At 33.7% G+C, this 16,662-nt stretch overlaps 3 protein-coding genes across 7 annotated transcripts in view; 2 read left to right on the top strand and 1 right to left on the bottom strand.

The window, feature by feature from the left end:
- Positions 1-1,264, bottom strand: part of LOC107664135 (prefoldin subunit 4-like) — a 4,906-nt gene extending 3,642 nt beyond the window's left edge. Inside the window, exon 1 of one of the 3 annotated variants that reach the window (XM_016454594.1) lies at positions 1,196-1,264. In XM_016454594.1, coding sequence (XP_016310080.1) covers positions 1,196-1,204 — 9 coding nt within the window. In that variant the 5' untranslated portion in view covers positions 1,205-1,264. Of the gene's footprint in view, positions 1-324; positions 563-610; positions 832-1,195 lie in introns of those variants that run through there. The other 2 variants (XM_016454592.1, XM_016454591.1) reach the window with 2 other exon arrangements.
- Positions 1,265-4,730: 3,466 nt separating this feature from the next.
- Positions 4,731-16,662, top strand: part of LOC107664208 (neurofilament heavy polypeptide-like) — a 16,261-nt gene continuing 4,329 nt past the window's right edge. Inside the window, exons 1-10 of one of the 3 annotated variants that reach the window (XM_016454707.1) lie at positions 4,731-4,827; positions 5,130-5,184; positions 5,949-6,024; positions 6,665-6,993; positions 10,539-10,685; positions 11,365-11,424; positions 12,421-12,456; positions 12,696-12,884; positions 13,032-13,106; positions 14,374-14,412. In XM_016454707.1, coding sequence (XP_016310193.1) covers positions 5,149-5,184; positions 5,949-6,024; positions 6,665-6,993; positions 10,539-10,685; positions 11,365-11,424; positions 12,421-12,456; positions 12,696-12,884; positions 13,032-13,106; positions 14,374-14,412 — 987 coding nt within the window. In that variant the 5' untranslated portion in view covers positions 4,731-4,827; positions 5,130-5,148. The remainder of the gene's footprint in view (positions 4,828-5,129; positions 5,185-5,948; positions 6,025-6,664; positions 6,994-10,538; positions 10,686-11,364; positions 11,425-12,420; positions 12,457-12,695; positions 12,885-13,031; positions 13,107-14,373; positions 14,413-16,662) is intronic. The other 2 variants (XM_016454708.1, XM_016454710.1) reach the window with 2 other exon arrangements.
- Positions 7,878-9,271, top strand: LOC107664209 (uncharacterized). Its single transcript, XM_016454711.1, has one exon. The coding sequence runs from the start codon at positions 8,075-8,077 to the stop codon at positions 9,182-9,184; it is 1,110 nt and encodes a 369-aa protein (XP_016310197.1). The 5' UTR covers positions 7,878-8,074; the 3' UTR covers positions 9,185-9,271.

Genomic DNA, 16,662 nt, shown 5'->3' with positions numbered 1-16,662 from the left:
ATATATATATATATATACATATATACATACATACATATATACATATATATTTGCAAAAACAGATAACTCCATTTTTAAACCATGTTTTTTCATTGTGCATTTCAATTCATCTCAATCAAACTGCAGTTGGGTTATTTTGATTAGGTTAAAAAAATAACTAAAAATACAGCTAACTAACGCAATAAAAACATAACATAATAAAAAACATGATTTTTGAAAATTTTTAAACGGAGTTCTGTTTTTGCAAATAAACTTCATATATAAAATAGGCATAAAGCTGTAATTTTATGAAATAAGCACACAGTGACGCTAGCAGATATTTACTTGCACATAAGCAGAAGGAAAATGATTTACAGCTGAAAGATGAACTTGTATGTACATAAAAATTAAAAGCAAATGCCAGAAAGTCATGACGATCATCACAATAATGTGACGTTAGCCATTTAACGTTAGCTGCTCTCTCAACCAGTGAAAACAAACACTCTCCAGAGTCACTCTGCTCTCTCAATCCTTCACTGTTTTCGCTGTTTCGGAGCCACTAGCACGTTACTAAACAAGGGCAAACATACGAAGGGAATGTAGACAGAAAGCCGTGTATTTGAACACATACCACTCCTTTCTTCATGGTGGCTGCCATCTTGAAGAACGGGAAGCGGACTGCGTGCACGCGACGGAATGGAGCACGTGGGCATTCACGAGTTTGTTGCGAGCTTCTGTTGCCTTTTCAAAAACGTGCTACTTTTGTCAGAGGGAGAATTAAATATATGGACCTTTTTTTCACATTTCTGGATTTCTCAGCAGCGGAAGTCGTCACAGTTAGGTTAACTTCAACAGCAGTGAATGGGAGAGTAGACCTACCACAAATATATTTTTAGCATTCCCATTTGCTCAAATAGCAAAAGAAAAACTCCACGATAGTGTTTTCATGACTGTTAAAAAAGGAAAAAAAATTGAGAGAGACTGATAACGGCAGTCAGAAAAGAGAACGATGTCAAATTTGCATCCCTTTCATAGACGCTGCATTAGAAACACCCTCGCATTAGCTAGTTTTTTTATGCAAAGGTGATATAATACAAAGTATAGTGTTGTAAATGTACATACATTTAAAATATAAATCAAAATATTACAACAAAAAAAAAAAAACGTGAGAATTTACGATAAAGATGACCGTTAAACGCGTCTTGCGATTACTTACGTTTTGCATTTCGGTTTTCTTGAAATTATCCACCGTTTCTTTGTGGGTAGGATTTTCAGAACACTTACTGACATCTTCTGGACAGTAGATTTATTTTCACATAGATTGAAGTTGAACCAGAAGCCTACTTTTTTTTTGTCCCAGGTATTGATTTCCATTTTCCACCTATATACCTGTCGATGTAGCCTTTTCAAAGAACCAGGAATAATACATAAATAAGCATCTTAAAAATATGTCATATTTCACAACTAAATGTTATTGAAGGCCTACTTGTTTACTTTCTAAAAATCCACAGGGCCACAAGTGGCCATATGAAGAAAACCCCATAGGCCTACTTACATTCAGCTTTGCCAAACTGACTTGTCTGGATAAACTCCATCTTTACTGTAGTTATTTTGGTTGTTCCTATGGTTTTTTGTAGTCATTTTGAAATGCATTTGTGATTTATTATGTGCTTTTATCTGATGCATTTTCTTTTTCAATTCAATCTTTGTATTGCTAAGTAGAAAAACTGAACCGATCTTGACATCTCAAAATGTCTTCTTTTATGTTTTTAAGAAATGCACGACAGACAATGAAGACCGAATCTTCATTTTTGGGTGAACCATCTCTTTCAGCCACAGAATAGCCATGGGATCGAGTGTCCAGTGTGCTTCTGGTAAGTCGTGCAGGACTCGAGCTGTTGAATATTGAGTTAACATAATGACAGCAGACACAACCTGACTGAACAAACTCGCTGTAGTTGCCAGTGCTAGTTTCTTAAACGTCCTCTTTGTAAACAGCATTACACCCAAAGACAAATATTGGGATGATATGCAATTTCCTCGCTTTTTCTCAACATATATGATTGTTTTTAATAGCTGTCATTAATTTACATGTGTATATTTGATTATCGATGACAAATATTAATTCGATAAATGTGAAAACTTCTGTGCAGCCTTATATCTGAATGAAAATATGCTCCGTTTGGATGATTTAGTGGAATGCCTGAGGTTTTTCAAGGTTTTTTGCTGTTAGCATGTTGCAAGAATTCCTTTCATGGTGGCAGATCGAGTTGACGGTGACCACGAAGGAATTTGCTTTTCGCCCCCAGTGTGTACATTTACAATGTGACTCTGTATCCATGAACGGCGCTTACATGACAAAATCTCACCCTCTGCTGATCTGCTCCTTTGTTCCTTGTCATGCTTTCTGTTGAATAGGAAAACGCAGCGCGCTGTATATATTAGAGTGTTTGACATTCATTTCATAAGATATTAAAGAGTTTACAGTATGTTTTGGCAAAGCGAGAGGATTCCTCAGCTCAAATGACCATGTGTGAATTGAATTTAATTGAATTTAATGGGAATGGACTGAAATGACTGAAATGGCCTGACTGGGCCTGTAGGAGACAGTTGGCATGTGTTTCGACTGTATTTATGCATGTTGTGCCATGTAAAGAATTGTATTATGTTGAGAAAATATCGTAAAGGTCAAGTAGATTGATAATTTATGCTAAAACAATCTAGAAAAAGGGTGTGCAATATAAGTAGGGGTTCACAATGACACGTATTTAACATCAATTCATTTTAATTTGAATTCATTTGTACATCAAGCTGTATTAGCGCTGAATAACTCATATAAAAAGTAAATGTCCTTTTTTTTTTTCTTTTTTTTTGTATGTGTGTGAAAGCTCTGCATTCTGTGTTGTTTATGTGATAAAGTATTGTAACCTTGAGTGAACCTGCTGTAACGTAAGACAAATTTCAGACTCACTCTGACAATAAAGTGTATCGTATCATATCGTATCGTATCAATTATGCTGTGATTACATCACATCACAATGCAGGAGAACAGTCAACGTTATGTAAGCCTATACCTACTTTTGTTGTCTGTTTTTTTCTCGTTCAATGATAGTATTTTTTCATGTCAAGGTTTGCATTGAAGTACTTTTTCTATATTATTATTCCTATATTTTTCAAACAGTCTAATAACGAGAGACGCATCGTCAAAGTATGTTAATATTTCAAAATTAAGTCTGATGATTTTATTTTTTTACAATATACTGATTAATTAATCAAATGAATTGCAGTGCATCTCATATGTCAATATTTGCTTTAGAAGTCAAAATATAGTTTCCATATTATTGAACATGAGCCACTGTAGTGTGCAGCAGTCTATTGAACAAATGCTTTGTATTTAGATGGTACTTTGCTTTAGGATTTATTTTACAATCTGGAGCCGATGATCAAAACCAGGGTTCATCATGATACCCAAACACATCAACAAAAATGTTTAATGAGCTTAAACTGATCAGTTTAACAGGCTGGAAAGATCAAATAGTCTGGTTAATGAATCTTCAGTGAAGTCCAGAACAGGGTTTTGTAGTTAAACAAACTCAAACTAAAACTATTTCAAGAAAGAAAGATTGACTGAATTCAAATAAAATATAAAACAGCATTAATTTTGTTACTATTACTTGTCAACTCTACAAAAAAAAACAAAAAATTACAAAAACACCAAATAAAATAACTAAAGCTTTAACTAAAATGAAAATGAAAATGGATATAAGAAAAATAAAATATGACTGAAAATATGAATAAAAACTACAATAATATCACATTGAAAATCTAGGATTTAAAATCTAATTTAAGTTTTAATGTAAACAACTTTTTGGATTTTTCTTCAGTTAAAGCACAAGATGCTCTTTGAAATATATCAAAATATGATCATCTTTCTGACACTGATATTAATTTTTAAGGCAACTTACAGTACTTTTAAAAACCAAGGCTGCATTTATTTGATTAACAGTAAAACAGTCAAATTGTGAAATATTATTACAATAATAAAAATGTAATTTATTCATGTGACGCAACGCTGAATTTTCAGCATCATTACTCCAGTGTCACATGATCCTTCAAAAATCATACTAATATGCTGATTTAGTGCTCAAGAAACATTTCTGATCATTAACAATGTTGAAAACCATTGTGCTGCTTCATATTTTTGTTGAAACCAGATTCTTTCAGGATTCTTTGATGAATAGAAACTTCAAAAGAACACATTTTCACATCATAACTCCTACAGTTAAGTGCTTTTTATGTTCCTTCCCATGTATTCTGCAGGTGAGCAATCATTAAATAAATAAAGGCTTAGGCTGGTAAAGCCTGATGTCATGTACTCTGTACTCAAGCCCTGGATGGGAGTCACACTGCGCAAATAAACTTTTGCTATATCCTCTACACACATCCTGTTTGGGCTCAACCACACCTGCAAAACAGGCTGTTCTCAGATCAGCCTGACGCTCTCTCCGGTTCAGTGCTTTGAGTGAAGCAGTGGATGAGACGTCTGATGCCTTATCTTTGATGTACAGTATGTGATAATCATGTCACCTTTATTTAGGTGGAATAGCTCATCAGTGAGAAACAATAGGACATGATCATGAGTTCATCAGTGCTAATAGGTTCATAGGCCAGGTTTTGTCTCACAAGTATCTTAAGGTAATAAGTTTTGAGCCCCACCCTCTCTTAGGACAGGTATATGTGTACACACGCAGGCTGACAGACAGCAGACTGCTGGAGATTACTTTAATCGAGCTTTGGAAATTGTACACTGACTCTAATTGTCAGTTTGGTGCACAAGACAGTGGAAAGGTAAATGCAAATATTTTTTAATTAATTTTAGTATTTTTATTAAATCAGTATATGCAATTGTGTGTTAGATATAGTAATTATAAATAGTATTTAGTATTTATAATTATCAAGCTTGCATGGGATTGAACCTACAGCCTTTACAAAAACAGGTCCTGAGGCACTCCACCCTGCAGCGATCTGTAGTGTTTCTAATTAGGACTTGTGATATGATTCAATGTAACAGACCTATGAAAAATGATTTGTGCATATTTTCATCATATATATGTTTAATAACTATTTTCGATGTCAATGCTGATATTTAGCTGCTGAGTTGAAGCGACCATGGGAAACGAACATTCAACTCAGAAAAAACATCAGGTGAATTTTTTTCTTTTTTAAATTATTTTATATTAACATAGCTTTATGCAACATCTATGTTTTTCAGTGAAATATACAAGAAAAATGTATAATTTATTTCCCAGCATTTAATTTTTTTCAGCATTTAGCAACATCGTGAATACAGTTGTTAAAAGTACAAATATAATATTTAGTAATATTTTATAATATTTTGTTGTAGACGATAGTTTTCAGTGTATAGCAACTAATTTTATGTCAGCTATGTGTTTGTTTTGGTAGATATTTGTGTATATTCTCCATTCAGAAAAGGCAGATTATAAATGATTATACATTATGCATTATAAATTCATATAAATTATAATAATTCTCATTTTCCAATTTAATTGTGATTAAAACCTTTATCACATTAAACTCATGTGATAGCTTTATGTTTACTGAGACAATTAAACCAGGGTTATTTTAATTAACTAAACTAAAACCATAAAAATCACTAAAAATTAAAAACCAAAAAATCTTTTTATCTTAAAATAAAAATTTAATTTAATTGAAATAAATTCCAAATTCAAAAATTCTAACTGAAACTAAATTAAGAAAAACTATACAGACATGTTAAAAAAAAAAAAAAAAGACAAAAACGTACAACAAAATTACCAAAACTTTTAACTAAAATTAAAATGGAAAATACTAAAATAAAAACTAAAATATACACCATAATAGAATCTCAATGAAACTAAAATAAGGTAAAAGAACAACAGATCATGAAACTAACTAATATCATTCACCAGGCAAATGCTGAGAAAAAAGTCCAAAATGGAGAGCTAAATGGACATGCAGTACCAGCTCCAGATAAAACTGAACCTGGTATGTATCTGAAATACAGCACATTTCTGTTCATGTGACTAAATATATCGTCCCTCGTAATTTCAACGTAAGGATCTACAGGAGTTACTTAAAGTTAAACTGGCAGGCATTTACATTGTTTGGATTAACTCAGCAAGTCAACCCACAATCAAGAACATGACTCAAAGCTCTGTATAAACTTTGGGTGTTGTAGTCACATGCATGGTGGATAAAGCAATGTTTAATTTGCATTTTGTGTGCATTGCTAGTTTGTTGTTGCTAACACTTTCACAAAGCCTTTATAGAAGTGAAATGCAGTACATGTTCCATGCTCCTTGAATGCAAAATGTTAGTGATATGTATAGAATGCAGATGCATGCATTTGTTCATGCACATTTTATGAGAGAATGAAAGCTGTACAATGCACATAGAAATAGGCCAGAAACCTACTTTATGCAAGCATGCAAACGCGTTTGTCTTGTTGAATATAGTTGTGCTCTTGCATTATTTTGGCTGTAACCTCAAATGTCCTTTGAAATGTCAAGTGTGTATAAGAAGTGGGTGTGTATTATGATTTATGACTGGTCAAAATGATTGAAGGCAATAGATATTATTGTCCCTGTACACTGCATACATCATTTCTTTCATGTTTTTGGTCTAGAGACAAGCAAAAAAGAAGCAGTGGAGCAAAAGAGTGAAACCCCACCAGTGCCTGTCACAAATGAACCAAAACCACCAGAAAAAGAGGAGGTAGACAGCAGTAAAGCCAACGGACCTGCGCATGTGGAAACGACCCCTGAGCAAAAACCGACAGTCACAACAGATGCAGAACCACCCAAAAAAGCCCCAAAGCCCAGTGGAGATGAGGTGTCCAACTTCCTTGGTAAAATGTTCAAAAAGAAGAGCGAACCTGTGAAACCTGTAGCAGAAAACAACGATTCAGTTGACGCACCGGCCAAAGCGGTGGATCTGAATATCGACATGCAGACTGTAAGTAGAAGTTGCAAAAATGAAAATTTACTCTCCCTCAGATGTAGATGAGTTTGTTTCGTCATCAGAACAGGAGAAATTTAGCATTGCAACACTTACTCACCAATGGATCCTCTGCAGTGAATGGGTGCCGTCAGAATGAGAGTCCAAACAGCTGATAAAAACATCACAATAATCCACACCACTCCATTCCATCAGTTAATGTCTTGTGAAGTGAAAAGCTGCTTGTTTGAAAGAAACAAATCCATCTAGACGTAAAACACGTAAAACATCAATTAAATGTTTTTAAATTGTTGCTCAAATGCTTTCTCCAGTGAAAAAGTTTTCTTTTCTGAATCAGGAGAGAAATATGCACAGATCGAGCATAGTTTAAAAGCCAAAACAGTCCAAAAAGTCTAAATATGTGGGTGGATTTTGACAGCTGATGGAGAAAGCGTTATTATGGATTATGAACTCATATTTTGGCCAGAAGCAATGGTTTGAAGTTAAAAAGCCTGGATTTGGATTTGTTTCTTACAAAAATGCAGCTTTTGGCTTCATAAGATGTTAACTGATGGACTGGAGTGGTGTGGATTATTGTGATGTTTTTATCAGCTGTTTGTACTCTCATTCTGACGGCACCCATTCACTGCAGAGGATCCATTGCTGAGCAAGTGATGTAATGCTACATTTCTCCAAATCTGTTCTGGTGAAGGAACAAACTCATCTAAATCTTGGATGGCCTGAGAGTGAATAAATTTTCAACAAATTTTTTTTTATTTATTTATTTTTTTTTATTATTGAACCCTTTCCCCAGTCACTAGATTTCTCTGGTAGCCTTGTCTACAGTGAAACGTGGCTTTATTTTAAACATCAAATATTAATAATTAGCTATGATTTGTCACATTGCACAGCATTTTTGCTATTATTAGTGTGGACAGAAACATTATTTGACATTGGAAAATGTATAATGTAAAAAAGCTTGAAGCACATTCATCATAAACCAATAATGCTTTAATATGTTTAGCTGATGGTTATGGATACCTGAAGTTTTCTGCCGGGCATCTGCCAGGTAACAACAAATCCAAGTAAATCGCAAAAAATGTATTGCACTCTGACTCTGACCAATTTCTCATTCCAAAAGGATTTCATTAATGCAGACCAAAAGGAGATTCTTGAGCAAGTCGCAGAGAAGATCAAATTGCATTTGGTTGACGCCATTCCCGCGCAACTCATAAGTTCGAGTTTTTTGACAAAGAATTCCTCAAATCCAGATTTGCATGCTACACAAGAACCAGTAGCTGTTGTGGAAGAACCAATAACTGAAGAGCCAGTTAAAAGAAAAGCCAGCGAGATACATATAGGATATCTGAAGTCTGAAGATGCAGAACCTAAGACTGAGGAGGATGACAAGGCCTTGAAAGAAGACAAAGAACTTATACAACTTGTTGAAAGCATAATATCGGATGAAAAGAAACAAGCATGTGAGAACGAACCAAATGGAACCAAACATATGAATGAGGAGCTTGCACCTATTTCCAAAAACCTGACGAAAGTAGCTGATGAAGCAGTTGGTACCATTGAGGTCTTGTCTCATGTTGAGGAACCAGTCGTTGGAGCTGAAGAGCCATTGCTAGTTGCTGAAGAAATTGCAGATATTGTTGAGGAAATCCTGCAGATCACTCAGGAACAAGAAAGCCTTGATGCAGAAGAGTCAGAAGAACTTCAAAGGAACAAGTTCAAGGAGACATCATTAACAACATCAGAGGAACCATTAACATCATCTGTGAAACCAGCGCTGATTGCCAAAGAAGAAGCAGCTAATGGATTGGTGGCTGTAGATGAGGAAAGCTGGGAGATCATTGAGGAGCCAGTGAACATCTCTGGGCGTTTAGAAGAACCTGCGCTCACTAAAAGTAAATGTGATTCAGTAGATTCTTCTCAATTGCTTTCCCAGCTGAGGTCCGTGTGCACTAAGGTTTTAGAAGATGCTTCATATAAGGCGTTCAGTGTCGATGTATGTGCTGATGAAAGCACTGTTCACATCACGATTGAGCTTTGCCCGGATGAGCTCACATGTCTGAATAAGGTCAGTTACAATACCGACGAGAAAGCCACAGCATGGACGAACTCACCGCATGCCATTCAATCAAGATGCAAATGTACTAGCTCCTTTCCTCAAGATGCTTGTCATCAATTAACAAAAAATTAACATCAACGATCAGATTTGTTCCTGAAGATGACATCGAAACGTACTACAATCAAAACCCATAAATGTGTTGTCTCTATTTACTGTACACTACCAGTCAAAAGTTTGAAATAATTAAGATTTACTTATGTTTTTGAAAGAAATCTCTTATTTTTAACCAAAAACACAGTGAAAACAGTAATATTGTGATACATTATTACAATTTAAAATAACTGTTTTGTGTTTGAATACATTTCATTTTTCATTCTAATATGCTAATTTGGTGCTTAATTGTCAATTATTATTGGTGCTCAATTATTAATAATGCATTATTATCAGTGTTGAAAATGATTTTTGCTGCCTAATGTTTGTATGGAAACAAAAATACAAGATTTTTTGATGATTATAAAGTTCAATGAACAGCATTTATTTGAAATAAAAAAAAATCCTTGTAACATTATAAATGTCTTTACTGATCAACTTTACATTGATCAATATAATGTCTTTATATTGATCAATATTCTGTGGCCTTTCTAAATTTGTATTAATTATTATTCATATTATTTAAAATGTTACTTACCCCAAACTTTTGAATGGTATATATAAAACATATACACTCACTGGCCACTTTATTAGGTACACCTTGCTAGTACCGGGTTGGACCCCCTTTTGCCTTCAGAACTGCCTTAATTCTTCGTGGCATAGATTCAACAAGGTGTTGGAAACATTCCTCAGAGATTTTGGTCCATATTGACATGATAGCATCACGCAGTTGCTGCAGATTTGTCGGCTGCACATCCATGATGCGAATCTCCCGTTCCACCACATCCCAAAGGTGCTCTATTGGATTGAGATCTGGTGACTGTGGAGGCCATTTGAGTAAAGTGAACTCATTGTCATGTTCAAGATATTCCACACATTTCACTGGTAGTTTAACTGTCTCAGATGTGCTTGTTTTGTCTTTTTCTTGTGTATTTTACATTTGCATGAAATGCAAATAATATCTAACAACTAATGAACAGCCCCTGTAACTGTACACCAGTCATCACCAACCAGCTGTTGTGGAGTTCCATCTGTCATATGTTCGACATAACTGATTTCCACTCAAATATAACAAGCAAAACACATACTGTATAATCTAAATATGACAGATTTTACCCTCAGATAAAGCACACGCAGGACGTTAAGTCCAGCACATTGCTGAATATCAATGAGTGAGGGGGGGAAACAGGCGTTAATAAAAGGATGATTGTTGCCGCTGGCTGGAGTAGGCAGAGGCATGGATGGAATTGTGCCCCTATTTCAATGCATCTATTGCACATCAGCTGTAAGGGTTGTAACACATTCCCAAGGGCTAATTCTCTGGATTTGTCTATAGGATCCAGTGGACATAAAGAGCAGCGCAGAGCCGGAGCCGGAGGCTGAAGCTCTCGAACCCAGTCCTGTGGAAGCCGCAGAAGAAAACAACCCGTCAGAGGAGGTCAAAGCAGCAGAAAAGACAGTTATGAACTTTTTCAAAACATTTGTAAGTACATTTGAATTGCTTTGTTTCTTTTAATACTTTTGAATGCAGTTCTAATTCTCTTTCAAATGAAATGCATGTTTTAAACTAAGCTACAATGATCAATTTTAATATTATTGAGAAACGTAACCACGCAGTGTTTATGGAATATGAATTATAAGCATAACAAGTGTGCATTTGTCTCTAACTGAACAATCTAGACATGTTGTGCCAGACTACAATGATGCATTTTTACTCCATCATTGTGGTGTTTGTTATACTGCGTCTTTAATCTGTTAAACTCTGCTAAATCAATCCTTTGGACATGTCAGACTGTGGCAGGCTTTTGTTTGCTGCATAATGTGAGCTCACAAGGGAGGCCTGTGCATTCGAAGTTGTGATAAAGCACGGGAAGGCCTACGCCATCTCCAGAGGACAATGGCTGACTCAATAGCAGAAACATGTTCGGATCGGCCCCTGCCAGCGAGCTCTTTGTGTCTGTGGCAAAGCCAGCTCGGCTGAACTGCGTCTGGGTTTGACAGACGCCCATTATATTTTTGATATCTCAATCTTCGATGAGTAGGCCCGGTTTGGAGACATGGAGTACCTGAAGGAGCAGTATATGCTTAAACACGCCACTCTGATGGTGTTTCACAGTCACTCTAATGTTTACGTGTCTCCGTTCTCTTTTCTGCATGCGAAGGTCACTCCGACCAAAACAAGCAAAGAAGCCAAAGCCACTCCTGATGCTTCAAAAGAGCAGGTAATAAAACCTTGACTGTCACAACATTACTCGTTCATATTCATGAGATATTATATTATATTATATTATATTATATTATATTATATTATATTATATTATATTGTATTGTATTGTATTGTAATTTTTAAGGTTTGAAATGATTGTCATAATATTATTAATATTATTATATTATAATATAATCTATTATAATATAAGGCTTTCATTTCTGCAGAGGATTGTTTTTAATAATTATTATAGGGCTGAATATTTTTTAAATGACTCATTTTTGATATGACTCCCTAAATTCATTCATTCATTCATTCATTCATTAATTTATTCATTTATTCATTCATAATAAATTTATAAATAAATAAATATAAAATAAAAAAAAATGTATGTATGTAAGCTTTATTTATACATTTATGAATAAATATAAAATAAATACAAATTGTATTAAGTTATCAATGTATTTAAGCATGTTTTTATACAAATTTATGATATTCTATGACATTTTTTCATGAATAAATGCATATAACATAAACAATCAATTTTTTTTATTTATTTCTTTTTAATCTCTCTAAGCATGCATTATTTATTTAAGCATGCTTTATAAATGTATTAATAAAATAAATACAAAATGTATTATTTTATTTCATTGTTTGTTTATCTAAGCATGCATTATTTATACATGTATAAGTAAATACATACAAAATAAATATACAATTTAATTATTTGTTTGTTTTTCTAAGGATGTTTCATTTATTTATGAATTTATGAATAAAATAGAAATTTAGAAAAAAATGTTTTTATTTATTCATTGATTGTTTTATTTATTTATCTAAGCATGCGCTATTTATTTATGCATTTATGAATGTATAGTTTTATGCATTTATAGATTTATGTCTAAATAAATAAATAATTCAAGCTTAGATTTTTTTGGGTGAAAAAAAACCTCTATATATTATAGCAAGATATAGTGATTAAATAATATTTATTGTCCTCATGTTTATTCTTCAGTCACAGAAAGAGACCCCACCAGCACCATCAACAGATGTGAGCCATTTCATTTACATCACATATTTTATTGCTTTTATAATATTTCCACGTTTTTCTAATCATATTTTCGCAAACACCATAAGCGATACAATAACGCCACAGGAAAGCTGCTGTAAAAAAGAATTGTTTTTGAGAAGTGCTTTGTTGACAATGAAGCATTATAAAAGAATAAATAAAAATGTATACCTACCTGCCGTTTTATGCTTGAAATAAAACAAACTGCACTCTTTTCTAAGGTACAGGAAGCACCCAAGGCACCTCCTCCTCCTCCTCCCCCAGCTCCACCTAAGATGGAAAGCAAAGCAGAGCCGGCGGTGAAGAAAGAGGAAACGTCTGCAACAAAAGCAGCGGCAGCAGCTGCAACAAAAGCAGAGGGATCTGCCAAGAGCAAAACTAAAGCATTAAGCAAACTCTTCCGTTCAAAGGTAAGCTCGAACCTGACAGCAGTAACAATAAACCACATTAATAAAGTCTTTCTGTCTGGTTCTGGGGTAGGCCTGGACTCTTATTATACATCTCAAATCTATATGTAGCGTATGTGGCACACTATAACAGAGTAATGTGAATTTGAGGTGTTGCTAGGCAAAGTGGTGTCAAAAGTTCAGGCGGCGACCAGCAGTGGAGCCAGAGCTAAGACGTCAGGAGTGGTAAATGATAACAAGCACAGGCTCTTCTGATATTAACAGAACTGACCCAATACTGTTAACTCCAGACATGCTAATTAATACAAAGAGCTACTGTTGTTTTTCCTTTTGTGTGAGAGAGCTGGAATCAGAGCCTAAATCTAACGTTTTGCCACACCTGCCAATGCCAAAATTTATGTCATAAACATTTTTTACCAGCCATGAAACTGTATGTTCATTATTTCATTTAAAAAACAGGCAGAACAAACTGGGGAAACATGTACTATTCCTTAAAAAATGGATTTAATGATAATAATTATTATTATTATTATTATTTAATCAAATTATAAAAAGTAAACAAATCAATAAAGAAATATCACTATAATATTATTGAGTATTTCATTATAATAATGTTTTTCTTTGTATAATTAATTTCATAATAATAATAATAATTAGTAGTAGTAATAGTAGTTAATCAAAATATAAAAAGTAAACAAATCAATAAAAAATATTACTGTAATACTAATGAATTGTAAAGTATCTCATAATAATTAATAATAACATAATAATAACAAGTAAATAATAATACCAATAAATAATATTGGTAATAATGATGATTGGCGCATGTTGCATTAATTATTCATGTTGTAAGAGACTCCAACTCACAGTTCAGGTGAAGCAGCATTGACTGAAAACCGTGAAAGAAGTGCTTATTTATCAGATTATATATTTATATATGTACAACTCAGTCTTTGCAATTTAATAATCACGCTAAACCATATCGCATTCTCTGGCATTTTTAGAATTAATAAAAAAGTTACCAGCCAACTGGCGTGCAACACAGTTTCATATACCTACCAATGCTGATCTTCACTCACATTTGGCGTATGGCGAGTGTTAATTTTAGGCTCTGGTTATAATGCATAATAATGCATAATGAGGTAGAAAATGTGTTTGCAATGTTTTCCCACACAGGCATAATACATTATGCCATTCAATTAGCGGAAAACTCATTGGAAATAATGAATGAATCTGTGAAGGTCCATTATGGTGACATCATGTTGACAGCAGCCATTACCTCATGTCACAACAGCCGCCAACTAAACCATGTGACTCTCCATTCCACCACTTCATAACTGACATCAGATTTATCCAGCGACCGGAGGCTCTTGTAAGGCTTTATGTGACCAGTGACTCAGTGTTTGTCCCTGCTAGGATAAACGGCCAGTGTAAAGTGCCATAGGAATTGTAGATTATTGCAAAATTAATGCCAATATGTGCTTGCCTGCAGCCTGTTGTGGTGGAAGAGAAAAAGCCGGTTGAGGTGCAGGTAAATACCTTTAGCTGATCGATTGTCTCTTTGCACGGTGGTGGGTCTGTCTTCCTAAATAAAATCATTCATCTAATATTTACACTTTTGTACTTGAACAGGGTATAAAGCAGTGTTGCAATTTTAGTAACGTGAAGATTTTATCTAATGTTGCGCTTTTTTTTTTTTTTTTTTTTTTAAAATTTCTATCCATCTTTCTAATGTTTCGCTTTTTTTTTTTTTTTTTTTGTTAACATCTATCCAACTTTTAAAATTATATAAAAGTGTCCAGACTTTGACTGAAACCTTTCTGAGAAAACGAATATTCTCAGTCAATTTTACACAAATTATAGTTTTGGTTGTATTTATCAAAATCGGCCATTCAAGCCTGTTACCAAAATAGGTTTATGGGACAGTTTATGGGACATATAATTATATTAGTAACTATAAACCAGCATTTGGTCCCAAAATATTTTTTTAAAAGATGTAGGCTTATCTTCAACCCTGTTACCTATTTTGGATTAAAAAAAAAATAAAAAATAATAAAAACTTTAATAAAAAAAAAACAAACAAACAAATAAATAAATACATTGCATTTAGCTTCCCATACAGCAAAAAATATATTTTCAAATATATATATATATCTCAAAATATACAAAAAATGTCTAAAAATATATATTTGCTAAAATATGTTTCAAAATATATTTACGTAAATATATTTTTGGCCATTTTTTGTATATTTTTTAATGTTTTAAATGTATAAATATATTTTTAGAAAGCATTTAAAAATATATTTTGCTATCTATATTTCAGTCCAAAAAAATGCCACGTGTCACATGTCACGTTTAAAGAAAAACTTGATTTGTTGTCTATAACGTGTGCAAACATATAACACATTTAAATAAAAATCAGTGAGGAACATCATTTAAAGTGCTCCAAAAATGCAATATTGCAATCTATAAAAATATTAAACATTATTAAATCATTATAAATCTCCTTTTGATCACTAGTAGGCCATCCATATTTGTATTTAGCCTAAATGTAGGCTACTGTAAGACTGGAAATGTATAACTCTTTTAGTGTACAAAATAGTACAAAATGAAAAGAAAAAAAAGAACAATTTTGTTAACTGGGTTGCAAACAATATATATATATATATATATATATATATATGTATATATATATATATAGCTTATATATAGTTAGTTTAACGCAGTACACGTAGCAAGTTTTTTTTCTTTTCTTTTTTTTAAATTATATAATAAATCAAAAGAAAATAGATAGAATACAAAAAGAATAGAGCAAGCTAGTTTTAGAGGCCTTTTTTTGTTTTTTTGTTAATTGTATTATAAATAAAAAGAAAACAAAGATAGAATACAAAAAGAATAGAGAAGCTAGTGTTATTTTTATTTTTTTAAAGAAAACAAGCAGTTAGTAAATGCAAGTCTAATGCAAGTCTTTTTTTTTAAAGAATAGAATTAGAATAGAGAGTGCTAATATGGAAGATATGTGATTTTAGCCGATTCTTGAATATGGCTAAGGATTCAGCTGCTCGGACTGAGTTGGGAAGGTCATTCCACCAGGAGGGAACATTTCATTTAAAAGTCTGTGAAAGTGATTTTGTGCCTCTCTGGGATGGCACAATAAAGCGAACGCAAGCTTCTAGGGGGCACATAAGTCTGAAGTAATGAATTTAGGGAAAGGGGTCCACGGTGCAGAGCTAGTGGTGGTTTTGTAAGTAAACATTAATGCCTTTTTATGCGAGCAGCTATTGGTAGCCAGTGCAAATTGATAAACAGAGGTGTGGCGTGCATTCTTTTCGGCTCATTAAAAATTAATCTTGCTGCCGCGCTCTGGATTAATTGTATAGATTTAATAGAACTGGCTGGAAGACCTGCCAAGAGAGCATTGCAATAGTCCAGCCTGGACAGAACAAGAGCTTGAACAAGGAGTTGTGAAGCATGTTCCGAAAGAAAGGGCCTGATCTTCTTGATGTTGAATAAAGCAAATCTGCAGGACAGGGTAGTTTTAGCAATGTGGTCTGAGAAAATCAGCTGATCATCAATCATAACTCCAAGGTTTCTGGCTGTTTTTGAAGGCGTTATGGTTGATGTGTCTAACTGAATGGTGAAACTGTGATGAAATGATGGGTTTGATGGAACCACAAGGCAAGGCAAGGTTGAGTTGAAGGTGATGGTCCTTCATCCAGCAAGAAATGTCTGTTAGACAAGCTGAGATGCGAGCAGCTATCGTCGGATCATCAGGATGGAA

The sequence above is a fragment of the Sinocyclocheilus anshuiensis genome, unplaced genomic scaffold, assembly GCF_001515605.1.
Source record: "Sinocyclocheilus anshuiensis isolate Anshui unplaced genomic scaffold, SAMN03320099.WGS_v1.1 scaffold67, whole genome shotgun sequence".
In the NCBI taxonomy this organism is placed as follows: Eukaryota; Metazoa; Chordata; class Actinopteri; order Cypriniformes; family Cyprinidae; genus Sinocyclocheilus; species Sinocyclocheilus anshuiensis.
The sequence above is the reverse complement of the archived record's forward strand: the minus strand, read 5'-3'. Positions and strand labels throughout refer to the sequence as shown.

Coding starts and splice junctions, on each gene's coding strand:
- LOC107664209 (XM_016454711.1), top strand. CDS start 8,075: ATGTATTGCACTCTGACTCTGACCAATTTCTCATTCCAAAAGGATTTC.